Source organism: Balaenoptera acutorostrata, chromosome 6, assembly GCF_949987535.1.
Source record: "Balaenoptera acutorostrata chromosome 6, mBalAcu1.1, whole genome shotgun sequence".
Taxonomy (NCBI): Eukaryota; Metazoa; Chordata; class Mammalia; order Artiodactyla; family Balaenopteridae; genus Balaenoptera; species Balaenoptera acutorostrata.
Genome location: NC_080069.1, coordinates 43,608,238 through 43,633,882, shown reverse-complemented (window position 1 = coordinate 43,633,882; position 25,645 = coordinate 43,608,238). Strand labels below are relative to the sequence as shown.

General features: G+C 38.8%; 1 protein-coding gene across 3 annotated transcripts in view; it reads right to left on the bottom strand.

Moving 5' to 3' along the window:
• Window positions 1-25,645, bottom strand: part of UBAP2 (ubiquitin associated protein 2) — a 99,312-nt gene that overhangs the window by 44,469 nt on the left and 29,198 nt on the right. For all 3 annotated transcript variants that reach the window (XM_007176866.3, XM_007176873.3, XM_007176874.3), the window contains exons 4-7: window positions 21,640-21,750; window positions 18,763-18,916; window positions 17,295-17,372; window positions 1,351-1,405 (exon numbers count right to left, since the gene is read on the bottom strand). In XM_007176866.3, the coding sequence (XP_007176928.2) occupies window positions 1,351-1,405; window positions 17,295-17,372; window positions 18,763-18,916; window positions 21,640-21,750 (398 nt within the window). The remainder of the gene's footprint in view (window positions 1-1,350; window positions 1,406-17,294; window positions 17,373-18,762; window positions 18,917-21,639; window positions 21,751-25,645) is intronic.

Genomic DNA, 25,645 nt, shown 5'->3' with positions numbered 1-25,645 from the left:
AGAAACTTCACACTCCTTCTCCTATTTAATTATAGCCAATTCTTCTCGTCATCAGAATGCAGATCTTCTGAAAAGCAGAGGTTGCCTAGAACCTTCCATACACTCTTGTATGATGCTCCTACTTCCCTAAATTGTTGTCCTCTGCAACCTAAAGCAAGTGTGGAGACCTATAATAGTTCTAGGCAGGGTAATGGCTCCAATGAAAAACCCACCCACCCCCTCCCAACTAAGCCTAGACTTAAGTAGGCAAGAGGTCTTTTCTTCCAAAGTCAGAATCCAATTTTGGATTTGACCCTTTTACAATAGAAGTATATGATTCTTTTTGTTTAGATGGATGTAAATAAAAAGAAAACGTTTTGTTCAGTGCCTCTTTTTAAATTAAAATCCTCAATACCCATGATTCAGATGTCTAACTAGAGCCAAATTAAACAGCACTGCTAAAATTTTCACAACAGAATTCAAAAAAAAATTTTTCAGCATTATTGGGGTGTCACTGACAAAAAGTACCACAAGAGTATTTTTTAAAGTAGACAGCAAAATCCACAAAATCGTTTAAAGCTACTGGGTTGGGCACATACGTTCATATGTTCCAGCCAGTTTGCTCCCTGTGTTTTCATCCTTCCTTTGTCCACAGGGAGCTCAGGCAGAAAACAGAGATGGCAGGAGTCGCCACCTGAAGGCAGTGACCCCCAACAGTGCTGCCCTGGAGATATGGAGAAACAAAGGACTTTTCCTTTCTTGACTGTCATCTACTTATGGTCTCTATAAGAAGCTTAAAAACTTTTTATAAAGATCGGGGGGAGCTAATGTTTTGGATAACAGCAAAAAGTGAAAGAACCAGAAATAATGAATAAATAACCGATCATACCATCTATTTAATAACAATATACTCATCCTTCACTATTACAATTCAAGATAAAAATGATTGCTTTTCATAAAAAACAAAACAAAACAAAAACATTGCATTTACTTACCATTCAAAGACAATTGCTGGATTTACCAACATAACTCTTAAGCAATGGTTTTCAACTGGGGTGGCTGTGCACCTCCCTCCCAGGGAACATGTGGCGATGTCTGGAGACATTTTTGATTGTCACAACTTGAGAAGGGGTGCTACTGGCATCTAGTAGGGAGAGGCCAGGGATGTTGCTAAACATCCTACAATGTAAAGGGAACCCCACCACCTCAACAAACTATTATCCAATCCAAAATGTCGATAAAGCCAAGGCTAGAGAACTGCTCTAAGGCCTACTGCAATACAATTTTATTTGTGTTATTTCGCTTTTTCAGTATTGCCTCTTTAAAACTAGAGAAGGTAATAACTTCAAAAATAGGATGGCTAAGACTTACCCCATGCCTTGGGTTGAGAATCTTCCTGCCCCTCTCCCTCTGCCACGTCCAAATCCTTTAAAAAAAATATAGTGTAAAAATAATACTTAAGTCCTACACAACTATAATTCTACCAACTTCATCCCTTACATACCTACCCAAACATTACTGTCATTGTTCCTAACAGCACCAACATTCCCAACCAGTGCACCCAATCTGCTGGTCCCTAACGACACAAATATCTACAGTTATTGATCTCAAAGGATAGAAAAGAATTTAATTCTGCTTGTACAACATTTGTCATATTTAGCAGCTTAACACGGGCAGGTTTTATATATATATAAATTTTTTTTTTTTAATTTATTTTTGGCTGCACTGGGTCTGCATTGCTGGCCGCGGGCTTTCTCTAGTCGTGGTGAGCAGGGGCTACTCTTCGTTGCGGTGCAAGGGCTTCTCATTGCAGTGGCTTCTCTTGTTGCGGAGCATGGGCTCTAGGTGTGGGCTTCAGTAGTTGCAGCACGTGGGCTCAGTAGTTGTGGCTCGCGGGCTCTAGAGCACAGGCTCAGTAGTTGTGGCACACGGGCTTAGCTGCCCCGTGACATGTGGGATCTTCCCGGACCAGGGATCGAACCCATGTCCCCTGCATTGGCAGGCGGATTCTTAACCACTGCACCACTAGGGAAGCCCCTGAAGGTGTTATTACATACCATTTTTAATACTAGATTCTGACCGATGACCAAAAGGGCAGCAAACAAGAGAGCAAGGAAGCAAGAAGAAATAGTTTTATTCAGTGACTCTCCAGTTTTTCTTAATTGAATTCTAAATTGTGGATTAAAGACCTAAAGACAAGAGCTAAAACTATACAACCCTTAGAAGAAAATATAGAGCAAAAGCTTCATGACACTGAATTTGGTAATGATTTCTTGGATATGACACCAAAGACTCAGGCAAGAAAAGGAAAAAATTAGACTTTAAACTGGTGTATCAAAAGACATGAACAGAGTAAAAAGGCAACCCAAAGAATATTTACACATTCTACATTTGATAAGGGAGTAACACTGAGAATACATAACGGAATTCTACAACTCTCTAACAAAACAAACAACCAGATTAAAAAATGGGCAAGGGACCTGAATAGACATTTCTCCAAATATGATATAAAAATGGTCAATAAGCAGATGAAAATATTCTCAACATCACTAATCATGAGGGCAATGTGGCACCCATTACAATGGGTACGAGTGAGAGACAGAGAAAGAGAGAGAGAGAGAGAGAAGAGAAAATAAGTGTTGGCAAAGATGTAGAGAAACTAAAGCCTTTGTACACTGTTTCATGGGAATGTACAATAGTGTAGCCACTGTGGAAAACAGTATGGCAATTTCCCCAAAAATTAAAAATAGAACTATATGATCCTTACAGCACAGGGAACTCTGCTCAATATTCTGTAATAACCTAAATGGGAAAGAATTTGAAAAGAATAGATACATGTATAGGTATAACTGAAGCACTTTGCTGTACACCTGAAACTAACACAACATTATAAGTCAACTGTAGCCCAATATAAAATTAAAAAAAAAATTTTTTAAGGAAAAAAAAATTATATGATCCTGCAATTCCACTTGTGGGTATATGTATCCAAGAGAATTTGAAAGTAGGGTCTTGAAGAGATACTTGTACACCCATGTTCACGTTCATAGCAGCTTTACTCACAATAGCCAAAGGGTAGAATCAACCTAAGTGTCCACTGATGAATGAATGTGGCATATACATACAATGTAATATTATTCAGTCTTAAAAAGGAAGGAAGGGGTTTCCCTGGTGGCACAGTGGTTAAGAATCCGCCTGCCAATGCAGGGGACACGGGTTCAAGCCCTGGTCCGGGAAGATCCCACGTGCTGCAGAGCAACTAAGCCCATGCGCCACAACTACTGAGCCTGCAAGCCACAGCTACTGAGCCCACATGCCACAACTACTGAAGCCCGTGCGCCTAGAGCCCGTGCTTTGCAACAAGAGAAGCCACCACAATGAGAAGCCCACGCACCACAACGATGAGTAGACCCTGCTCGCCAAAACCAGGGAAAAGCCTGCACGCAGCAACAAAGACCCAATGCAGCCAAAAATAAAATAAATAAAATAAATAAATTTTAAAAAAAGAAAAAAAAAAACAGAAGGAAATTCTGACAAATGCTACAATGTGGATGAACCTTGAGGACATTTTGCTAAGTGAAACAAGCCAGTCACAAAAGGACAAATATTTCATGATTCCACTTAGATGAGGTATGTAAGAGTACTCAAATTCAGAAAAAGGTGGTTGCCAAGGGATATGTTAGCCATGCCAATATAACTAAATGTATATTTAATCATGTACAGTTAACTTATCCAGTAGTTCAAGTTAAACTATTAAAAGATACAGTCTTGACAAAAATCTACCCTCTCCCCGGAGACAGGGGAATAGAGGGAAATGTCCTAAAAAGTGGAAGAATTCTAATAATGCATATTAGTGGCTACTATCTATTTTAACACCGTCGAAAGGCAAAGGTAAGACTTCGGGTACATCTAAAAGAAGGTTGGGAACTTGGGTTTAAAAAAAAAACAAAACCTAACTCTAAGAAGAAAGCTTTCAATGAACAGGTTTTGGCAAGACTACAACCCCAAATTCCTTACAGTTAAGAGAGGTGGTAGGGTGGGGGAAGGAGAGTCATCATATAAGAAAACCAATTCTCAGGACATAAAACACTTAACTGTAAAAAAAAAAAAAAAAAAAGCAAACTAACTTCAGTATGTCCATACAATGGAATATTACTTAGCTATAAGAAGAAATGAAGTACTTATACATGCTACAACATTGTGCTGGTATGTGGGAGAACATCAATGAATCTTTAAAACATTAAGCTAGGTCAAAGAAGCCAGTCACAAAAGAGCACATATTACTAGATTCCATTTACATCATATGTCCAGAACAGGAAAATCTATAAACACAGGAAGCAGATTACCAGTTGTTTACTGCTGGGATGGTGGGGGGGTGATGAAGGAATTGGGAATTGATACTTAAAGGGTATGGGATATTCTTTTCGAGGTGATGAAAATGTTATGAAATTGATTATGGTGATGGCTGCATAATTCTAAAAATATACTAAAAACCACTGAATTATGCAATGTAAATGGGTGAATTGTACAGTATGTAAATTACATCTCAAGAAATTTTAGAGGGCTATAATAAACACTGTTACCAGTGAAGAAAGCAAAAGAAACAACACAACTGCTCTTGATTAAGTGCATTCATGTGCACACATTCAGTGGCAAACTGTGTGACAAAAGGTACCAATATTTAATATTTAACAGTGGTTAAATATTAAGAAAATAGTGGCAATTTTTTAAAAAGGATTCTGCTAAGAAATCATTAAACAATTATCTAATACTTGAGCCAGAAAGCAAGATGTACATGAAAGAGAAGAAAGGAATTTATAAAAGAAAAACATATCCTAAGGCCAAAAATTCAAGAAATCCTGCAAGTCCCCTGGAAAAAGTCAGTATCAACTAAATATCTCCATGTCTCCAGAGAGCAGTAGCTGCACCCAAGTATGAAACACAAACAAGCCAACTATCTTAAGTACATTTAAAAAAATCAAATCCATCTTCATGTACATTTTAGCAAGCTAACAAAATTGTTCCTTCCTATTCACCTGGCTAGTAATGCTACCAGTAACATTGTTTTCTGTGTATATACATTTTCCTATATTGTTATCTGGTACAAATAGCTGTTTTCACTAACAGCTCAGAAGAAAGACCTGGGTTCTTATAATTGAGAAAAACACCATTAAAGTAAATTATCATAAAGAATAAACCAATGTTATGATAAATGCTAAACCTTTACTCATAGAGGTCTCTCTAGTGACTCTGCACTACATCTATGTTGAATAATTGCTCAAGTTTTTAATTGTTTAATATTTATGTCTTACACTGAGAGCCAGAGTAGAAAAGTTGCCCATTTCCCTTGAAAAAAGCCAAAACACAGAGAACAGCTAACCACCTCTAGTGGAGAAGGCAAATCTAAATAGCAGATATCCCCCCTGGGGCCGAACATGTGCAACCTAAAGAAAAATAAGAAGATAGAAAGCAATCCCTTTCTTTCACCCCCAGGAGACTGTAAGCAGGGCTTTGATAACAGCCAAATGCACCAGAAACTGTGTGCTCTTGAATTTATCACTGCACACTCTGGGTCATGATCTTTAAGATTCTGAGTAGTTCTAAAGTTTTTTGTACAGACAAAAGTTTCCAGATTTTCAGGGCTGGTTCAATGATAAAGATGGTTGCTGTGCTGACCACAAGCTGCCCACCTGCCCAGAGACCTGTTCAGCCCACAAAGAGAACAGGGCACCTCTGGGGCTTGTGTGGTTCAGAGACTAAGGACTCAGGCAAGTTGTGCCTCTTTGTCCCTGGGTCAGGGTTTATCCACAGAGATAGGAATTTGTCTTCCCCAACCGCAAAGTAGCATAAATGAGTCAAATGACAACAGCAAATGCCCCAGGGACTCAGTGAGGAAGAGAGCTTAGAGTCTTATCCTCATATCTCATATATTAGCTTTTCCTTAGCAAAGAAGTCTGATTATAAATGTGCCACAATAATTATTTCAGGAAAGAATTAATGGATTCTAATACCAGTGAATAAAAGTCTGATGGGAAAACGGTTATTTACACAGTCTCAGAGCACTCCCCCCCAAAAATATGTATTAATTACAAAGAAGGAGGGAGTAACTTTACAAAGGAGAAACTTGGCAAAAAACACTTTCCTTAAGTAATCAAAGCTAACATCACTAGCAATGGGATAAATCTGTATCATGTACCCTCTAATATGAGGTACAGCTATATCATTCTGTGGCATTCCAGCCAAAAACTGGTAACATGAATCTAATCATGAGGAAACTTCTCAGTTCGTTAATGAAGGACATTCTACAAAAGAGATACTTCCAAAGTGTCAAGGGCATGAAAGACAAAGAAAGACTATTCCAGATTGATGAACTGTTCTACATTGAAGGACACTACACAGACATGGGAACTAAATACTGTGTGTGATCCCAGACTGGATCGTGGACCAGAATATTTGCTTTTTGTTATAAAGAACATTAGCAGGATAACTGGAAATTTTTGAATAAGGCCTATACATTGTATCAATGGTAATTTCCTGATTTTATCATTTTAAGGTAGCTCTTTAAGACAATATATTTTTTCTTAGGAGTTACACACTAAAATATTAAGGGGTAAAATGGCATTATGTTTGAAATGAACACACAAGGGTTTCCGAAAAAAACAGTAATATGTACATACAGAGAGAATATGTAGCAAATGTAGCAAAATATTAAAGTTTGGGGACTCTGGGTAAACACTATGCAAAATTCTGCTGTGCTTTTTTATTTCAAAGTAAAATGTTAAAACCGTACCCTGAGAACTTATATGTATATTTTATATTCCAGTGAATACATTTTATTCTGTGAAAAATCTAAGTTGTTCTTCATGTTTGCACTAGCTAAGCTGATCCTTCTACACAGAATGTTCCTACCCAGATTTTCACGTGGCTTTCTTCCTCCTCACTTTAAATCCCATCTCCTCAGAGACCTCCCTAGGTCCATCTAAAGGAAACCCTATTGACAGTTGATCACATCACCAATCATTTTCTTAAGTAAGTCGAACAGTGCTTTTACTTGATTGTCCCTCCTCCTTCCCCACTGAGGATGTGAGGAACCATGTCTTATGCACAGCAGTATGTTCAACAATATAATAGGTACCTAAGTATCAGTTGTTGCGTTAAAGACTGATATGTAACCCCAATGTCATAAACATGGATTTTTTTTCACGGACTCATATTTAGAGGCATAATAATAATATTACTATTCAATTACAGGAAATAACCTAGTTGTTCAGCACCTAATTTTAGAGCACTGCATTTTGTAAAATACTTTTTGTACCAGGACCCGAGAAGGCATTATAGAAAATTCAAGAATTAAAACTAGAATGTCAGCACCTAGTAGGTGCTCAACAATTAACCTTTCAATTATATTATACAGGCCATATTCATAAATTAGTTTTAAAAGTAGAAGAACAGGGCTTCCCTGGTGGCGCAGTGGTTAAGAATCCGCCTGCCAATGCAAAGGACACGGGTTTGAGCCCTGGTCCAGGAAGATCCCACATGCCATAGAGCAACTACGCCCATGTGCCACAACTACTGAGCCTGTGCTCTAGAGCCTGTGAGCCACAACTACTGAGCCCACGTGCCACAACTATTGAAGCCTTTGCGCCTAGAGCCCGTGCTCCGCAACAAGAGAGGCCACTGCAATGAAAAGCCCACACACCGCAAAGGAGAGTAGCCCCTGTTCGCTGCAACTAGAGAAAGCCCGCGTGCAGCAATGAAGACCCAATGCAGCCAAAAATTAAAATTAAAAAAAAAAAAGTTAGCGGAGTGGCTTGATTATATTGTAACTTCTTACACAAGAGCAAGTAGTTCCATCCTGGAACACAGAATTATATTATTTTTTACTAACTAACATGGCACATGATGAAGAACTTTATCAAGAATACTCCCAATCTGAGTTTGAGATTGACATGTACACACTACTATATTTAAAATAGATAACCAACAAGGACCTACTATATAGCACAGGGAACTTTGCTCAATATTCAGTAATAACCTAAACGGGAAAACAATTTGAAAAAGAATAGATACATATATATGTATAACTGAATCACTTTGCTATACACCTGAAACTAATACAACATTGTTAATAGACTATGCTCCAATATAAAAAAAAAAAAAAAAAAGAAAAGAATACTCCCAATCTCACAGATTATTAACATGGTCTTCAATCTAAACTCAGGATTAAGTCAGGATAAGGTACTTTATAAGTATCAGTTAAATTCCACATTTTGTACACAAAACACAGTATTATTTGATGGCCAAGTACCTATGAATGGTCAACATTTATAAAGTTCCAAAGGTTTTCACACCAACTACCAGGCTTACTTTCCAAAAAGCAAAGCCCAGAACACTAACGACAGCCTACCACAGCTGCTACTCTCCTCTTCTGAAGAGGCTGTTTTCTCACAAAAACACACAACTCACAAGCTACCTTTCCACAAACTTTAAATGAATCATAGAAAAATGATCTGTTACAAGTGTCACGCTGATTCTTGCTCCTCCGCAGAGAAAACATTCAGGGAAAGGTACAGAAAAACTAGGTGTATAAATGGAACTTAATTTTATTTCATTTGCTACAGTTTATACTTTCCATGAAATGGGAGTAAAATATACTCCCATTTTATATACATGATTTTTTATTTAATACAGAGATTACCAAATTCTCAACATAAATTACCAAAAAAGTGTGCATTAGCATATTAAATCCATGCTGTTTCATAATACTCTTTATGCTAACACTGTGCAGATAAGGCAAAAATTGAGGAGGAAAGGGGTGATTTATTAAAATTTTAGCAGCTTAACATTTAGCTAATTTAATCATGAACACAGATTACTGTTCTGAGGGAGAGCCAATGTGAAGTCAGCAACAGCTGCCCACAAGTATGGTCAAAATTAAAGAATAAAGGCAATGGAGACCTTAAAGAATCATTTTTGAAGTACACACTTTAAACCATGTACTTGTTTTTTAAGGATGCATTTTAAAATCTGCATACTACCCAACAGATCACAAATAACTGGAAAGGGATAGTACAATCAACTGTTTTAAGGTTAATTCAACACACCATGAGAGAGTAGATTAAGACATTAAATAACTTACAACCAAACTTCTGGAAAGGGACATATTAAACACATAAAACAAAGGACACTTATCCTTTAATTATGAAAGGGACAAATTATTTGTCTTGCACCACTATTCACTTATTATCAAACTGTACTTTACTAATATTCACCAAGCAAAATAATTGTTTTTGTGCATACTGGGTACTGAATGTTTTCTCTCTTCTTGCCCTGTGTTGAACTTGGGATAATGATTCTAAGAAATCCCTAGACACAGACCACTACTCATCAACAGCTTGTTTAAACATGTTTAAATATCAGCTAATAATATAAAAATTACACCTCACTAGAGTTTATATATATGTGGAAGAGGGTGGACTGATTTTTTTAACATCTAACTGGGTTTATAAACAGTCAATCTAGGAATTCCCCGGCAGTCCACTGGTTAGGACTTGGCACTTTCACTGTGAGGGCTTGGGGTTCAATCCCTAGTCCAGGAACTAAGATCCCACAAACCACGCAGCACAGCCAAAAAAAAAAAAAGTCAATCTGAGTCCCTTACCCACTACTTTACAACCTTCCTTAAAAGTAAACATAAGGAGGCTTCCCTGGTGGCGCAGTGGTTAAGAATCCGCCTGCCAGGGCTTCCCTGGTGGCGCAGTGGTTGAGAATCCGCCTGCCAATGCAGGGGACACGGGTTCGAGCCCTGGTCTGGGAGGATCCCACATGCCGCGGAGCAACTAGGCCCGTGAGCCACAATTACTGAGCCTGCGCATCTGGAGCCTGTGCTCCGCAACAAGAGAGGCCACGATAGTGAGAGGCCCGCGCACCGCGATGAAGAGTGGCCCCCGCTTGCCACAACTAGAGAAAGCCCTCGCACAGAAACGAAGACCCAACACAGCCATAAATAAATAAATAAATAAATAAATAAATAAATAAATAAATAAATATTTAAAAAAAAAAAAAAAAAAAAAGAATCCGCCGGCCAATGCAGGGGACATGGGTTCATGCCCCGGTCCAGGAAGATCCCACATGCCGCAGAGCAACTAAGCCCATGCGCCGCAACTACTAAGCCTGCGCTCTAGAGCCCGCGAGCCACAACTACTAAGCCTGCATGCCACAACTACTGAAGCCCGCATGCCTAGAGCCCATGCTCCGCAACAAGAGAAGCCACCGCAATGAGAAGCCGTGCACCGCAACAAAGAGTAGCCCCCACTGGCCACAACTAGAGAAATGCCGCACACAGCAACAAAGACCCAATGCAGCCAAAAATAAATTAACTAAAAAAAAAAAAAAAAAAAGTAAACATAAGGGGACTTCCACTGGAGGTCCAGTGGTTAAGACTTCGCCTTCCAATGCAGGGGGTGAGGGTTCGATCCCTGGTCGGGGAGCTAAGATCCCACATGCCTCACGGCCAAAAAACCAAAACATAAAACAGAAACAATACTGTAACAAATTCAATAAAGACTTTAAAACTGGTCCACATCAAAAAATTCTTAAAAAAAAAAAAAGTAAACATAAGGAGGTGGAGGCGTAGGATTAACATATATACACTACTATATATAAAGTGGATTTTAAAAAAACAAGGACCAAGACTGGTTCAAGATGGTAGAGTGGAAGGACGTGTGCTCACTCCCTCTTGCGAGAGCACTAGAATCACAACTAACTGCTGAACAATCATCGACAGGAAAACACTGCAACTCACCAAAAAAGATACCCCATATCCAAAGACAAAGGAGAAGCCGCAATGAGACGGTAGGAGGGGCGCAATCACAATAAAATCAAATCCCATAACCACTGGGTGGGTGACTCACAAACTGGAGAACACTTATACCACAGAAGTCCACCCACTGGAGTAAAGGTTCTGAGCCCTACGTCAGGCTTCCAAACCTGGGGGTCGGGCGATGGGAGGAGGAATTCCTAGAGAATCAGACTTTGAAGGCTGGCGGGATTTGATTGCAGGACTTCGACAGGACTGGGGTAAAAAGAGACTCCACTCTTGGAGGGCACACACGAAGTAGTGTGCACATCAGGACCCAGGGGAAGGAGCAGTGACCCCATAGGAGACTGAAGCAGACCTACCTGCTAGTGTTAGAGGGTCTCCTGCAGTGGCAGGGGGTGGCTGTGGTTCACTCTGAGGACAAGGACACTGTCACAGAAGTTCTGGGAAGTACTCCTTGGCATGAGCCCTCCCAGAGTCTCCAGTGCTGGGTCACCTCAGGCCAAACAACCAACAGGGAGGGAACTCATCCCCACACATCAGCAGACAAGTGGATTAAAATTTTACTGAGCCCTGCCCACCAGAGCAACACCCAGCTCTACCCAACACCAGTCCCTCCCATCAGGAAACTTGCACAACCCTCTTAGATAGCCTCATCCACCAGAGGCAAGAAGAACTACAATACTGCAACCTGTGGAACGAAAACCACATTCACAGAAAGATAGACAAAATGAAAAGGCAGAGGACTTTGTACCAGAGAAAGGAACAAGATAAAACCCCAGAAACACAACTAAATGAAGTGGAGATAGGCAACCTTCCAGAAAAAGAATTCAGAACAATGATAGTGAATATGATCCAGGACCTTGGAAAAAGAATGGAGGCAAAGATCGAGAAGATGCAAAGACCTAGAAGGATTAAAGAACAAACAAACAGAGATGAACAATAAAATAACTGAAATGAAAAATACACTAGAAGGAATCAACAGCAGAATAACTGAGGCAGAAGAACAGATACATGACCTCAGAGATAGAATGGTGGAATTCACTGCTGTGGAACAGAACAAAGAAAAAAGAATGAAAAAAATGAATACAGCCTAAAAGACCTCTGGGACAACATTAAACGCACCAACATTTGCATTATAGGGGTCCCAGAAGAAGAGAGAGAGAAAGGACCCAAGAAAATATCTGAAGAGATTACAGTTGAAAACTTCCTTAACATGGTAAGGGAAATAGCCACCCAAGTCTAGGAAGCGTAGAGAGTCCCAGGCAGGATAAACCCAAGGAGAAACACGCCAAGATACAGAGTAATTAAATTGATAAAAATTAAAGACAAAGAAAAATTATTGAAACCAACAAGGGAAAAACGACAAATAACATACAAGGGAACTCCCATAAGGTTAACAGCTGATTTCTCAGCAAAAACTCTACAGGCCAGAAGGGAGTGTCACAATATATTTAAAGTGATGCAAGTGAAGAACCTACAACCAAGATTACTCTACCCGTCAAGCATCTCATTCAGATTCGATGGAGAAAACAAAAGTTTTACAGACAAGCAAAAGCTAAGAGAATTCAGCACCACCAAACCAGCTCTACAACAAATGCTAAAAGAATTTCTCTAAGTGGAAAACACAAGAGAGGAAAAAGACCTAAACAAACAAACCCAAAATTAAGAAAATGGTAATAGGAACATACAAATCGATAATTACCGTAAATGTTAATGGATTAAATGCTCCAACCAAAAGACACAGGCTCGCTGAATGGACACAAAAAGAAGACCCATATATATGCTCTCTACAAGAGACCCACTTCAGGCCTAGGGACACACACAGACTGAAAGGGAGGTGATAGAAAAAGATATTCCATGCAAATGGAAAAAGAAAGCTAGAGTAGCAATACTTATATCAGATAAAATAGACTTTAAAATAAAGAATGTTACAAGAGACAAGGAAGGACACTACATAATGATCAAGGGATCAATCCAAGAAGAAGATATAACAATTATAAATATATATGAACCCAACATAGGAGCACCTCAATACATAAGGCAAATGTCAACAGCTAAAAAAGATGAAATCGACAGTAACACAATAATATTGGGGGACTTTAACACCCCACTTACACCAATGGGCAGATCATCCAGACAGAAAATTAATAAGGAAACACAAGCTTTAAATGACACAATAGACCAGATAGATTTAATTGATATTTATAGGACATTCCATCTGAAAACAGCAGATTACACTTTCTTCTCAAGTGACCACGGCACATTCTCCAGGATAGATCACATCTTGGGTCACAAATCAAGCCTCGGTAAATTTAAGAAAATTGAAATCATATCAAGCATCTTTTCTGACCACAACACTATGAGATTAGAAATAAATTACAGAGAAAAAAACACAAACACATGGAGGCTAAACAATATGTTACTAAATAACCAAGAGATCACTGAAGAAATCAAAGAGGAAATTAAAAAATACCTAGAGACAAATGACAATGAAAACACGACAATCCAAAACCTATGGGATGCAGCAAAAGCAGTTCTAAGAGGGAAATTTATAGCAATACAATCCTACCTTAAGAAACAAGAAAAATCTCAAACAAACAATCTAACCTTACACTTAAAGGAACTAGAGAAAGAGGAACAAACAAAACCCAAAGTTAGTAGAAGGAAAGAAACCATAAAGATCAGAGCAGAAATAAATGAAATAGAAACAAAGAAAACAATAGCAAAGATCAATAAAACTAAAAGCTGGTTCTTTGACAAGATAAACAAAACTGATAAACCTTTAGCCAGACTCATCAAGAAAAAGAGGGAGAGGACTCAAATCAATAAAATTAAGAAATGAAAAAGGAGAAGTTACAACAGACACTGCAGAAATACAAAGCATCATAAGAGACTACTACAAGCAACTCTATGCCAATAAAATGGACAACCTGGAAGAAATGGACAAATTCTTAGAAAGGTATAACCTTCCAAGACTGAACCAGGAAGAAAGAGAAAATATGAACAGACCAATCACAAGCAATGAAATTGAAACTGTGAATAAAAATCTTCCAACAAACAAAAGTCCAGGACTGGATGGCTTCACAGGTGAATTCTATCAAACATTTAGAGAAGAGCTAACACCCATCCTTCTCAAACTCTTCCAAAAAATTGCAAAGGGAGGAACATTCCCAAACTCATTCTATGAGGCCACCATCATCCTGATACCAAAACCAGACAAAGATACTACAAAAAAAGAAAATTACAGACCAATATCACTGATGAATATAGATGCAAAAATCCTCAACAAAATACTAGCAAACAGAATCCAACAACACAGTAAAAAGATCATACACCATGATCAAGTGGGATTTTATCCCAGGGATGCAAGGATTCTTCAATATATGCAAATCAATCAATGTGATACACCATATTAACAAATTGAAGAAGAAAATCCATATGATCATGTCAATGGATGCAGAAAAAGCTTTTGACAAAATTCAACACCCATATTTATGATAAAAACTCTCAAGCAAGTGGTCATAGAGAGTACCTACCTCAACATAATAAAGGCCATATACGACAAACCCACAGCAAACATCATTCTCAATTGTAAAAAACTGAAAGCATTTCCTCTAAGATCAGGAACAAGACAAGGATGTCCACTCTCTACTATTATTCAACATAGCTTTGGAAGTCCTAGTCATGGCAATCAGAGAAGAAAAAGAAATAAAAGAATACAAACTGAAAAAGAAAAAGTAAAACTGTCACTGTTTGCAGATGACATACTACACATAGATAATCCTAAAGATGCCACCAGAAAACTACTAGAGATAATCAATGAATTTGGTGAAGTTGCAGGATACAAAATTAATACACAGAAATCTCTTGCGTTCCTATACACTAATGCCAAAAAATCTGAAAGAGAAATTAAGGAGACAATCCCATTTACCACTGCAACAAAAAGAATAAAATACCTAGGAATAAACCTTCCTAAGGAGACAAAAGACCTGTATGCAGAAAACTATAAGACAATGATGAAAGAAATTAAAGATGATACAAACAGAGAGATATACCATGTTCTTGGATTGGAAGAATCAACATTGTGAAAATGACTATACTACCCAAAGCAATCTACAGATTCAGTACAATCGCTATCAAGCTACCAATGGCATTTTTCACAGAACTAGAACAAAAAATTTCACAATGTGTATGGAAACACAAAAGACCCCGAATAGTCAAAGCAATCTTGAGAACGAAAAATGGAGATGGAGAATTCAGGCTCCCTGACTTCAGACTGTACTACAAAGCTAGAGTAACCAAGACAGTATGGTACTGGCACAAAAAACAGAAATACAGATCAATGGAACAGGATAGAAAGCCCAGAAATAAACCCACACACATATGGTCACCTTATCTTTGACAAAGGAGGCAAGAATATACAATGGGGAAAAGACAGCCTCTTCAATAAGTGGTGCTGGGAAAACTGGACAGCTACATGTAAAAGAATGAAATTAGAACACTCCCTTACACCATACACAAAAATAAACTCAAAATGGATTAAAGACCTAAATGTAAGGCCAGACACTATCAAACTCTTAGAGGAAAACATAGGCAGAACACTCTATGACATAAATCACAGCAAGATCCTTTTTGACCCACCTCCTAGAGAAATGGAAATAAAAACAGAAATAAACAAATGGGATCTAATGAAACTTAAGAGCTTTTGCATAGCAAAGGAAACCATAAACAAGAAGAAAAGACAACCCTCAGAATGGGAGAAAATATTTGCAAACGAAGCAGCTGACAAAGGATTAATCTCCAAAATATACAAGCAGTTCATGCAGCTCAATATCCAAAAAACAAACAACCAAAAATGGGTGGAAGACCTAAATAGACATTTCTCCAAAGAAGATATACAGATTGCCAACAAACACATGAAAGGATGCTCAACATCACTAATTATTAGAGAAATGCAAATCAAAACCACAATGAGGTATCACTTCACACCAGTCAGAACGGCCATCATCAAAAAATCTACGAACAATAAATGCTGGAGAGGGTGTGGAGAAAAGGGAACCCTCTTGCACTGTTGGTGGGAATGTAAGTTGATACAGCCACTATGGAGAACACTATGGAGGTTCCTTAAAAAACTAAAAATAGAACTACCATATGACCCAGCAATCCCACTACTGGGCATATACCCTGAGAAAACCATAATTCAAAAAGAGTCATGTACCACAATGTTCACTGTAGCACTATTTACAATAGCCAGGACATGGAAGCAACCTAAGTGTCCATCAACAGATGAATGGATAAAGAAGATGTGGCACATATATACAGTGGGATACTACTCAGCCATAAAAAGAAACCAAATTGCATTATTTGTAGTGAGGTGGATGGACCTAGAGTCTGTCATACAGAGTGGTGTAATTCAGAAAGAACCACAACTACTGAGCCCACGTGCCACAGCTACTGAACCTCGCACTCCTAGAGCCTGTGCTCCGCAACAAGAGAAGCCACCTCAATGAGAAGCCCACGCACCACAACGACGAGTAGACCCCACTCGCTGCAACTAGGGAAAGCCCGCATTCAGCAATGAAGACCCACAGCAGCCAAATAAATAAAATAGAATAAAATAAATTTATTTTTAAAAGGTTTAATTTTATTTATTTTTGGCTACGTTGGGTCTTCATTGCTGCACACAGGCTTTCTCTAGTTGCAGCGAGGAGGGGCTACTCTTCGTTGCGGTGCATGGGCTTCTCATTGCGGTGGCTTCTCTTATTGCGAAGCACGGGCTCTAGGCGTGCGGGCTTCAGTAGCTGTGGCACATGGGCTCAGCAGTTGTAGCTCACAGGCTCTGGAGCGCAGGCTCAGTAGTCGGGGCGCATGGGCTTAGTTGCTCTGTGGCATGTGGGACCTTCCCAGACCAGGGCTTGAACCCATGTCCCCTGCATTGGCAGGCGGATTCTTAACCACTGCACCACCAGGGAAGTCCCAAAATTAAATCTTAAAAAAAAAAAAAAAAAAAAAAAGCAGTTGTTGGTTACCAAGGATTTCCTTTAAAAAAAAAAAAAGAAGTATAACTAGAGAGAAGCCCGCACGCCACAACGAAAGATCCTGCATGCCTGAACGAAGATCCTGTGTGCTGCAACTAAGACCCAATGCAGCCAAATAAATAAATACATAAATAAACATTAAAAAAAAAACAGTATCATATGGGTAAAACACATCTGTTAAAGTCCAACATAGGAGAATTAATAACTTTTTGGTCAGAGCTTCAAGTTTTAAATTATTCATAGAAAGGGCCTTTCTCAGCTCATCTGAAAACAACCAATAGGTTTCCTCAAAATTACATAATCCAAACACTTCATTCATAGGCATCAGTAAATGAATCAAAAGATTTCAGATCAACCATTCTTTCAGAGTACACTGCCATGGCTTAATGTACTGAGTATATGAACAAGCTGCCTCCTTCTCCCGATCACAAGCATCTCCTTCCGCCTTATTCTCTTACCTCTACCACGAGCTCTCTTGCCACGGTCTGAAGGCTTGTCCCCTTGATTGCAATCAATTCCATTCTCTTCACCTCTAACTAAGGAAGAAAAGAGCACCCCTTATACATAAGCAAACCACCAGCTATTAAAGACAAGGACAAAAAGACTCCCTCCACCCCTCAACAAAAAAAGGCTTTTTTTTAAAAAGGTTAAAATTTAACCAAAGGGTTTAGAAAGCAAGAAAAACCAAACCAGCGTGGCTCAAAAAACTGAATGACAGCACAACTTGCTTAATTCATTGGTGAAAATTCAAAAAGAAATTAAAATGACATACCACTTTTATTTTCTGTTTTGACATGCCCTCCTATAAAGTAAGTTTACTTCCAAAAAAAATACCTTTGTTATGTAACCATACACAATAAAATTTGCTCATTGGTTAAGTTCAAAGCCTGGAAAGGCATAGACGAGCAAACTACAATACCAAGGAAACACTGAATTCTTGGGGAAATCGCTGTTAGAGAGAGGTTTTTCCAGGTTACTGTCCAGAAGATGCCAACACAGTCTTTTCTTCTCCTTATTCCTATATTGGCATTAATGACTCTGTATAATACAGAAATTTTATGAACAATATTGGCACAGCTTGCTCCCCTCATCTCTTTCATGGCTTAAGTATGTGAGTTGTCAGTGAGGCCTTCCTTGGTCACTCTCTTTAAATTTGTCAAACCCATACCTATAATTCCCATCTCTCTGCCTTTGTTTTTCTCCAGAGCATAATCTTCTACATAATGCCATTAAAATATTATAATATTAATATGAAATGTTACTTCTCTTTTTTATTGTTACATCTCACTCTACCTCCCTTAAAAGATGTTTTAGAAGGGCAAAGATTTCTGTTTTCTTCATTGCTGTATGCCTTGAAGACTATCCACTACACTGTAGATACTCAATAAACATCTGTGGTATAAATAAACTAGCAAAAGTCTATAAAGGAACGTGTTAAATATTTATCATAATTTAGCCACTTTGGTACATCTGCATAGGAGGTAGTGTTGTTTTGGGTGAATGATGCCAAAACCTGAGTCAAATGGAGAGAACTGAGAAAAACCTTTCCTATTCAACAACTTTCCTCTTAATCTAAACCTTGCATATATCATGAATATCCATAAGCGGGGAAGAATAAACAGCTTTAGCTATCAGCCAACAAAAAAACCTTCTTTAAAATTAGACAATGCACTTGATTCATAACAGAAGGCGGTCTTAAGACACAACACAAATACCTACAGCCCAGGTCAGTGCTAAATATGAAATTGTATCAGTTAGGGTTCTAATAAACTACTCAGTTGTAGCTCATTACTAACTGTTAACTATACTAACAAATATTGCATTGAGGAAGTGGATTTATAGGAATTCATTGGATCATTCTGTCAGCTTTTTAACATGCATGAAAATTTTCATAAAACAAAGGTGAGGAGAAAGGTCTGTACTTACACTCTCTCCCACGATTGCCACCTCTTACTTTCCGGTTGTTGTTTCCGCGTCCACGGCTCACTTCTCTCTCACTTCTCTTCTCTCTATTCTCTTTGTTTTCTGAACTTTCTTTTCCAAAATTCTTCTTCTTCCCTCCTACAGTCTCCCATGAAGTCTATCGAAAATAAGAGCATTTATTCAGAGTTATCACTCAAAGTGTGGACAATCATCAAGAGTGTGTGCATTTATCTTTCAGACCTAATAACATGCATGCCTTACAGCTTGCATGCCTACCATTTTAATTCTTCTCCATAAACGTACTGTACTCTCTGATGATTAAAGACAGCAAATCTATTAGGTTCCTGTTGCTATAGACAGCACAAAAGATTACAGCAACTTAGTTGAATTGGCAACATACTATATGTTGTCCCACCACAGAGCCTTTTCCTATGCTGATAAGCATAAACTAAATGTTATTTCCCCAAGCTCCCACTCTATGCCATCCCCACCTATCTCAGTAGTAGCCATGGCTACGGCAGACAACAACAAGGTAAGAAACAAGGCAAACAGGATGAAAGAAAAGATGGACCACGGAATAATCCTAAACAAACGAGGGTTTCAAAGGACATCCCCTCTGCCTCTCCATTTTCCCTATAGCCTTCTCACCTCCAAACAGGCAAATGCCTTTTGTGTCTGTATTCAGGCCCTAATTTGCTAGTTTCTGACCTTTCAAGAAAACAACATGCCACATCTAGCCCCAACTGTATGATTTCTAGGTTCAAGAGGTAACCAAAGGGCTTCCCTGGTGGCGCAGTGCTTAAGAATCTGCCTGCCAATGCAGGAGACACGGGTTCGAGCCCTTGTCCTGGAAGATCCCACATGCCGTGGAGCAACTAAGCCCGTGTGCCACAACTACTGAGACTGCACTCTAGAGTCAGTAAGCCACAACTACTGAGCCTGTGTGCCACAACTACTGAAGCCCATGCACCTAGAGCCCATGCTCCGCAACAAGAAGCCACCGCAATGAGAAGCCCATGCACCAAAACAAAGAGTAGACCCTGCTCGCTGCTAGTAGAGAAAAGTCCACGCACAGCAACAAAGACCCAATGCAGCCAAAAATAAATAAATAAATAAATAAAATTTATTTAAAAAAAAAAAAAAAGAGGTAACCAAAGAGATCTTTATGTAACTTTCAGTCTAGAACCACCTCCCTTGGGTTCAGTCCCAAATGAGGAGAGGAAGTTGAAAGTCTTTATTGAGATAGAACTGGCTGTTCATTTAAAACTTAAAAGATTCACCCAGCCACCACAGAAAAGGAATGATGAATCTGTGAGAGCTAAAGGAAAGGCAACAGGAAACAGTATTCAAGACTATCTCTACCATATAAAAGAAAACACGCCCTCCAATTAATGATTTGGAAATATTTCATTTATTCACAGTGATTTTTTTTTTTAAATAAAGAAGGCAGTTAAGCCCTTCAGTTCATTTTAAAAATAAGGGAGAACCATTCTACACTGCATCCATTAGCAATGAGCTGAACACCCCCCATAGTTTATAAAACCCAGCAAATACGTGCCTAAGTGTCAGCAAACAAAAACTCTTCAAAATTTTATTTCCTCACTTAACATGATATATTTTCCCAACAAACTCACATATTTGGTAGTTTATCATGTTGGACCAGTGTTATCTTGCATAGAATTTTACCCACAAATACTGCTATGCTCAAATAACGAAATATTTTCCCAATTATCATTAATTTTTATAATTACAAATTTTATTCTGCTTGTTTCCTATTAAATAAAAATATACTCATTTCAGTTTTGAGCTTGTCACAGTAGTTCATTTTAATACAGCCTGTGCCTAATAAAGCCTACCCCTAAAAATGAGAACTTGATTAAACCTAAACAATGATAAGGAAGGCACTGTTTGATGTGTTCACCTTTATACCCCATTTAGGTGAATCATTATTTGTTTTAATCTGCTCTGAATTGGTTTCCTCAATGAAAAAATACAAATGAAATACTGTGTAATTTCCATGTAGAAATCAAAAGATTAGGGCTGACACCTGCCTCTGGTGTGGCTTTAGCTGCATACTTCCTAAAATAAAAGGGAGGAGCTTTAGTGTGCATGCGCATTCCTCAAATTTTACTAAGTTTAAAAAATATTTTTTTCTTATGTTAGTCTAGAGATATAAGGAGTAGTAAGAGGTGACAACTGAGATGAAGAAACATGAGCTGTGGAGCCAAGAGAAGTTTTTCAGGTGGTGAAAATGTCCACAGCCCCAGAGAATTTTGGCAACTGTGTAACGCTGGAGTAGTTGACCAAGTTCTCTTTCAACTCTTCAGATTCTACAAGTTCATGAAGAAAACATACATAACAAAAACAGTCATTTCAGGTTAGTGTTCTTTCTGGTCTTAAAACATATATGGAGGGCTTCCCTGGTGGCACAGTGGTTGAGAATCTGCCTGCCAATGCAGAGGACACAGGTTCGAGCCCTGATCTGGGAAGATCCCACATGCCGCAGAGCAACTAGGCCCGTGAGCCACAATTACTGAGCCTGCGCATCTGGAACCTGTGCTCCGCAACAAGAGAGGCCTCAATAATGAGAAGCCCGCGCACCACGATGAAGAGTGGCCCCCACTTGCCGCAACTAGAGAAAGCCCTTGCACAGAAACGAAGACCCAACACAGCCATAAATAAATAAATAAATAAATAAATAAATAAATAAATAAATAAAATAAAATAAAAAGAGCAGCTCTCTCTTTAAAAAAAAAAAAAAAATTATGGTACGCCACCCATAATCCCCCTCCACCACCACCCCCAAATAAGGTGAAGTTGAAAATGCAATATGGAACTGGAGAGAAATCTTAGCATTGCAAATCAATTAATAATACTTACCGTATCTGAATTCCCTTCCAGCAATATATTGATAGCTTTGTTGACATCTCCATTACAGTCGTGCAGAGCCACTATGCATTCATCCTGATTTTTTCCTGTCACTTCCATAAGCTGTTGGAATTATAAGACTGATTAGGGAAACACAAGAATGGCACTTGATATTAATTCTAAGATTCTACTATATAAAGACAGAGATTATGCAATCCTTCCACATGAAGATGGCCTTTTAAAGACTCTGAGATTAAAATCCAAGATCAGGTTTACCTGTTTTGGGGGGCTACTCCATGTCTTTCCACCAATACTAGTAAAGTCAAACTACAAATCAACCCTCCTCCAAGCTGACCAAGTATCAATTCTTAATCGGCAGCACATACATACATACCAACATTCTCAGAATATTCAGGATGAGCTATGTGACTGCTCAAACTAGTTCAATGGCCTGGGACTCCCAAATTTCTGAGCTACTCAAATATTAAGTGGAACTATATGCTTCCCAAAGACCAAGCATGAGCATGTGGCCACAATTAGCCAAACATCCAGTCCAACTGTTTGCACTGTCCAACAGTCCAGTTGTCTCTGTCAATGTTCCATACATGGGCTATCACTGCTTGGATCAGAACACTGCACATACAAAATAATTTATAACACCCTAAAGTCTCACAATTAGAATTTGGCAAAGCAATCTACAGATTCAATGAAATCCCTATCAAATTACCAAGGGCATTTTTTACAGAAGTAGTACAAAAAAACCTTAAAATTTGTATGGAAACACAAAAGACCCTGAACAGCCGAAGTAATCTTGAGAAAGAAAAACAGAGATAGAGGAATCAGACTCCCTGACTTCTGACTATACTACAAAGCTACAGTAATCAAGACAGTATGGTACTGGCACAAAAACAGAAATAGAGATCAATGGAACAGGATAGAAAGCCCAGAGATAAACCCACACACATATGGTCACCTTATCTTTGACAAAGGAGGCAAGAATATACAATGGAGAAAAGGCAGCCTCCTCAATAAGTGGTGCTGGGAAAACTGGACAGCTACATGTAAAGGAATGAAATTAGAACACTTCCTAACACCATACACAAAAATAAACTGAAAATGGATTAAAGACCTAAATGTAAGACCGGACACTATAAAACTCTTAGAGGAAAACATAGGCAGAACACTCTTTGACATAAATCACAGCACGATCTCTTCTGACCCACCTCCTACAGTAATGGAAATGAAAACAAAAATAAACAATGGGACCTAATGAAACTTAAAAGCTTTTGCACAACAAAGGAAACCATAAACTAGACGAAAAGACAATCCTCAGAATGGGAGAAAATATTTGCAAATGTATCAATGGACAAAGGATTAATCTCCAAAATATATAAACAGCTCATGCAGCTCAATATTAAAAAATCAAACAACCCAATCCAAAAACAGGCAGAACCCAATCCAAAAATGGGCAGAAGACCTAAACAGACATTTCCACAAAGAAGACATACAGATGGCCAAGAGGCACGTGAAAAGCTTCTCAAGATCACTAATTATTAGAGAAATGCAAGTCAAAACTACAATGAGGTATCACCTCACACCAGTTAGAATGGGCATCATCAGAAAATCTACAAACAACAAATGCTGGAGAGGGTGTGGAGAAAAGGGAACCCTCTTGCACTGTTGGTGGGAATGTAAATTGATACAACCACTATGGAGAACAGTATGGAGGTTTCTTAAATAACTAAAAATAGAATTACCATATGACCCAGCAATCCCACTACTGGGCATATACTCAGAGAAAACCATAATTCAAAATGACACATGCACACCAATGTTCACTGCAGCACTATTTACAAGAGCCAGCTCATGGAAGCAACCTAAATGCTCATCGACAGACAAATGGATAAAGAAGATGTGGTACATATATACAATGGAATATATGGGAACGAAATTGGGTCATTTGCAGAGACGTGGATGGACCTAGAGACTGTCATACAGAGTGAAGTAAGTCAGAAAGAGAAAAACAAATATCGTATATTAACGCATATATGTGGAATCTAGAAAAATGGTACAGATGAACTGGTTTGCAAGGCAGAAATAGCGACACAGATGTAGAGAACAAACGTATGGAAACCAAAGGGGGAAAGCGGGGCTAATAGTGGTGGGATGAACTGGGAGATTGGGATTGACATATATACACTAATATGTATAAAATAGGTAACTAGTAAGAACCTGCTGTATAAATAAATAAATAAATAAATAAGAAAAAAATAGAATTTGGCAGCTATCACAAAACTCACTCCTGGACATACTATTTTCTCAAGTAGCCTCAACAGGGTGCTATGTTTGAAATCAAAGAAATCTCCTTGGTGCATTCCCTTTAACAAGGGATAATTAAGCTATTTAATATTTTCAACACAAGGAACAATCACAGATTAGGCACAATATAGGTTTCTCAATTATCAGTGAACAAATGTATGATTTAAATATCTGCTGTGGGGCTTCCCTGGTGGCGCAGTGGTTGCGAATCCGCCTGCCAACACAGGGGACACGGGTTCGAGCCCTGGTCGGGGAAGATCCCACATGCTGCGGAGCAACTAAGCCCGTGCGCCACAACTACTGAGCCTGCACTCTAGAGCCTGCGAGCCACAACTACTGAGCCCGTGTGCCACAACTACTGAAGTCCACGCGCCTAGAGCCCGTGCTCCGCAACAAGAGAAGCCACTGCAGTGAGAAGCCCGCGCACCACAACGAAGAGTAGCCCCCACTCGCCGCAACTAGAGAAAAGCCCATGCGCAGCAGCGAACACCCAACACAGCCAAAAATAAATAATAAATAAAATAAATAAATTTTAAAAAATAAATAAATAAAAAATAAATAAATAAATATCTGCTGTGTTTTAAGTACCTTTAACTATTTTAGTATGTATCAGCTGCAGTTCAAAACAGTTTGACCCCCAACATCTGAAGCGATTTCTCTGTGGTCACAAAACAATTAGCCTATCAGGAAGCCAGGTCTCCCGGTCTCATAAATACAGCTCTTTACACCACATCATTCCATCTGATTTCCTCCCTGTGTTACCCAGCAAGGTTCTATACATTCTACAGCTTTCCCATGCTTCAGTCTTTGGATGTCTACTAATAAGGTCAGATTTTTATCAATGATCTGTAGTAGCCCAATACCCGTCACATGCAGTTGTTAAGATGCACAGTAGGGACTTCCCTGGTGGCGCAGTGGTTAAAAATCCACCTGCCAACGCAGGGGACACAGGTTCGAGCCCTGTTCCGGGAAGATCCCACATGCCGTGGAGCAACTAAGCCCACGAGCCACAACTACTGAGCCTGCACGCCACAACTACTGAAGCCCGCGCACCTAGAGCCTGTGTTCCACAACAAGAGAAGCCACTGCAATGAGAAGCCCAGGCACCACAACAAAGGGTAGCCCCCACTCACCGCAACTAGAGAAAGCCCGCACACAGCAACCAAGACCCAATGCAGCCAAATAAGTAAATAAATAATAAATTTATTAAAAAAAAAAAATTTATAGTAACCATCAAAACTCCCCCAGTGATTGGATTAGTAAGAGAGAGAACCATTGTTAAAACTTAAAGCTCTGAACTCCTGTACCAGTGCTCTTTTTTGTGTATCCGCTATGCTACCCAGATAAAAGGCAATATAATATGTAGAAGTATGTCTCAAACAATTCATAAATCTCATTCCAGCTAATAAGTTCTATGATTTTTAATAAATAATTTTTGCGGCTTTCCAAAAATATCACCATTAAGTCTAATGACAGCAACTATAAGTAAGAACAAAGAGTTTACATACTAAAGGGCTAAAGAGTTCACCAAGGGACTTTCACTCCAAGGAATTATTGGTAGACCTCTACCAAGGTAAAGGTTATTGCTTGGTTTCTAGAATCTTGAAGGGAAAAGAAGTCTTATCAGGAAAGAAGAATGTGAAATTAAAATAATGTTATATCAGTGAAGTTCTAACTGAAGACATCATCCTAAAATTTA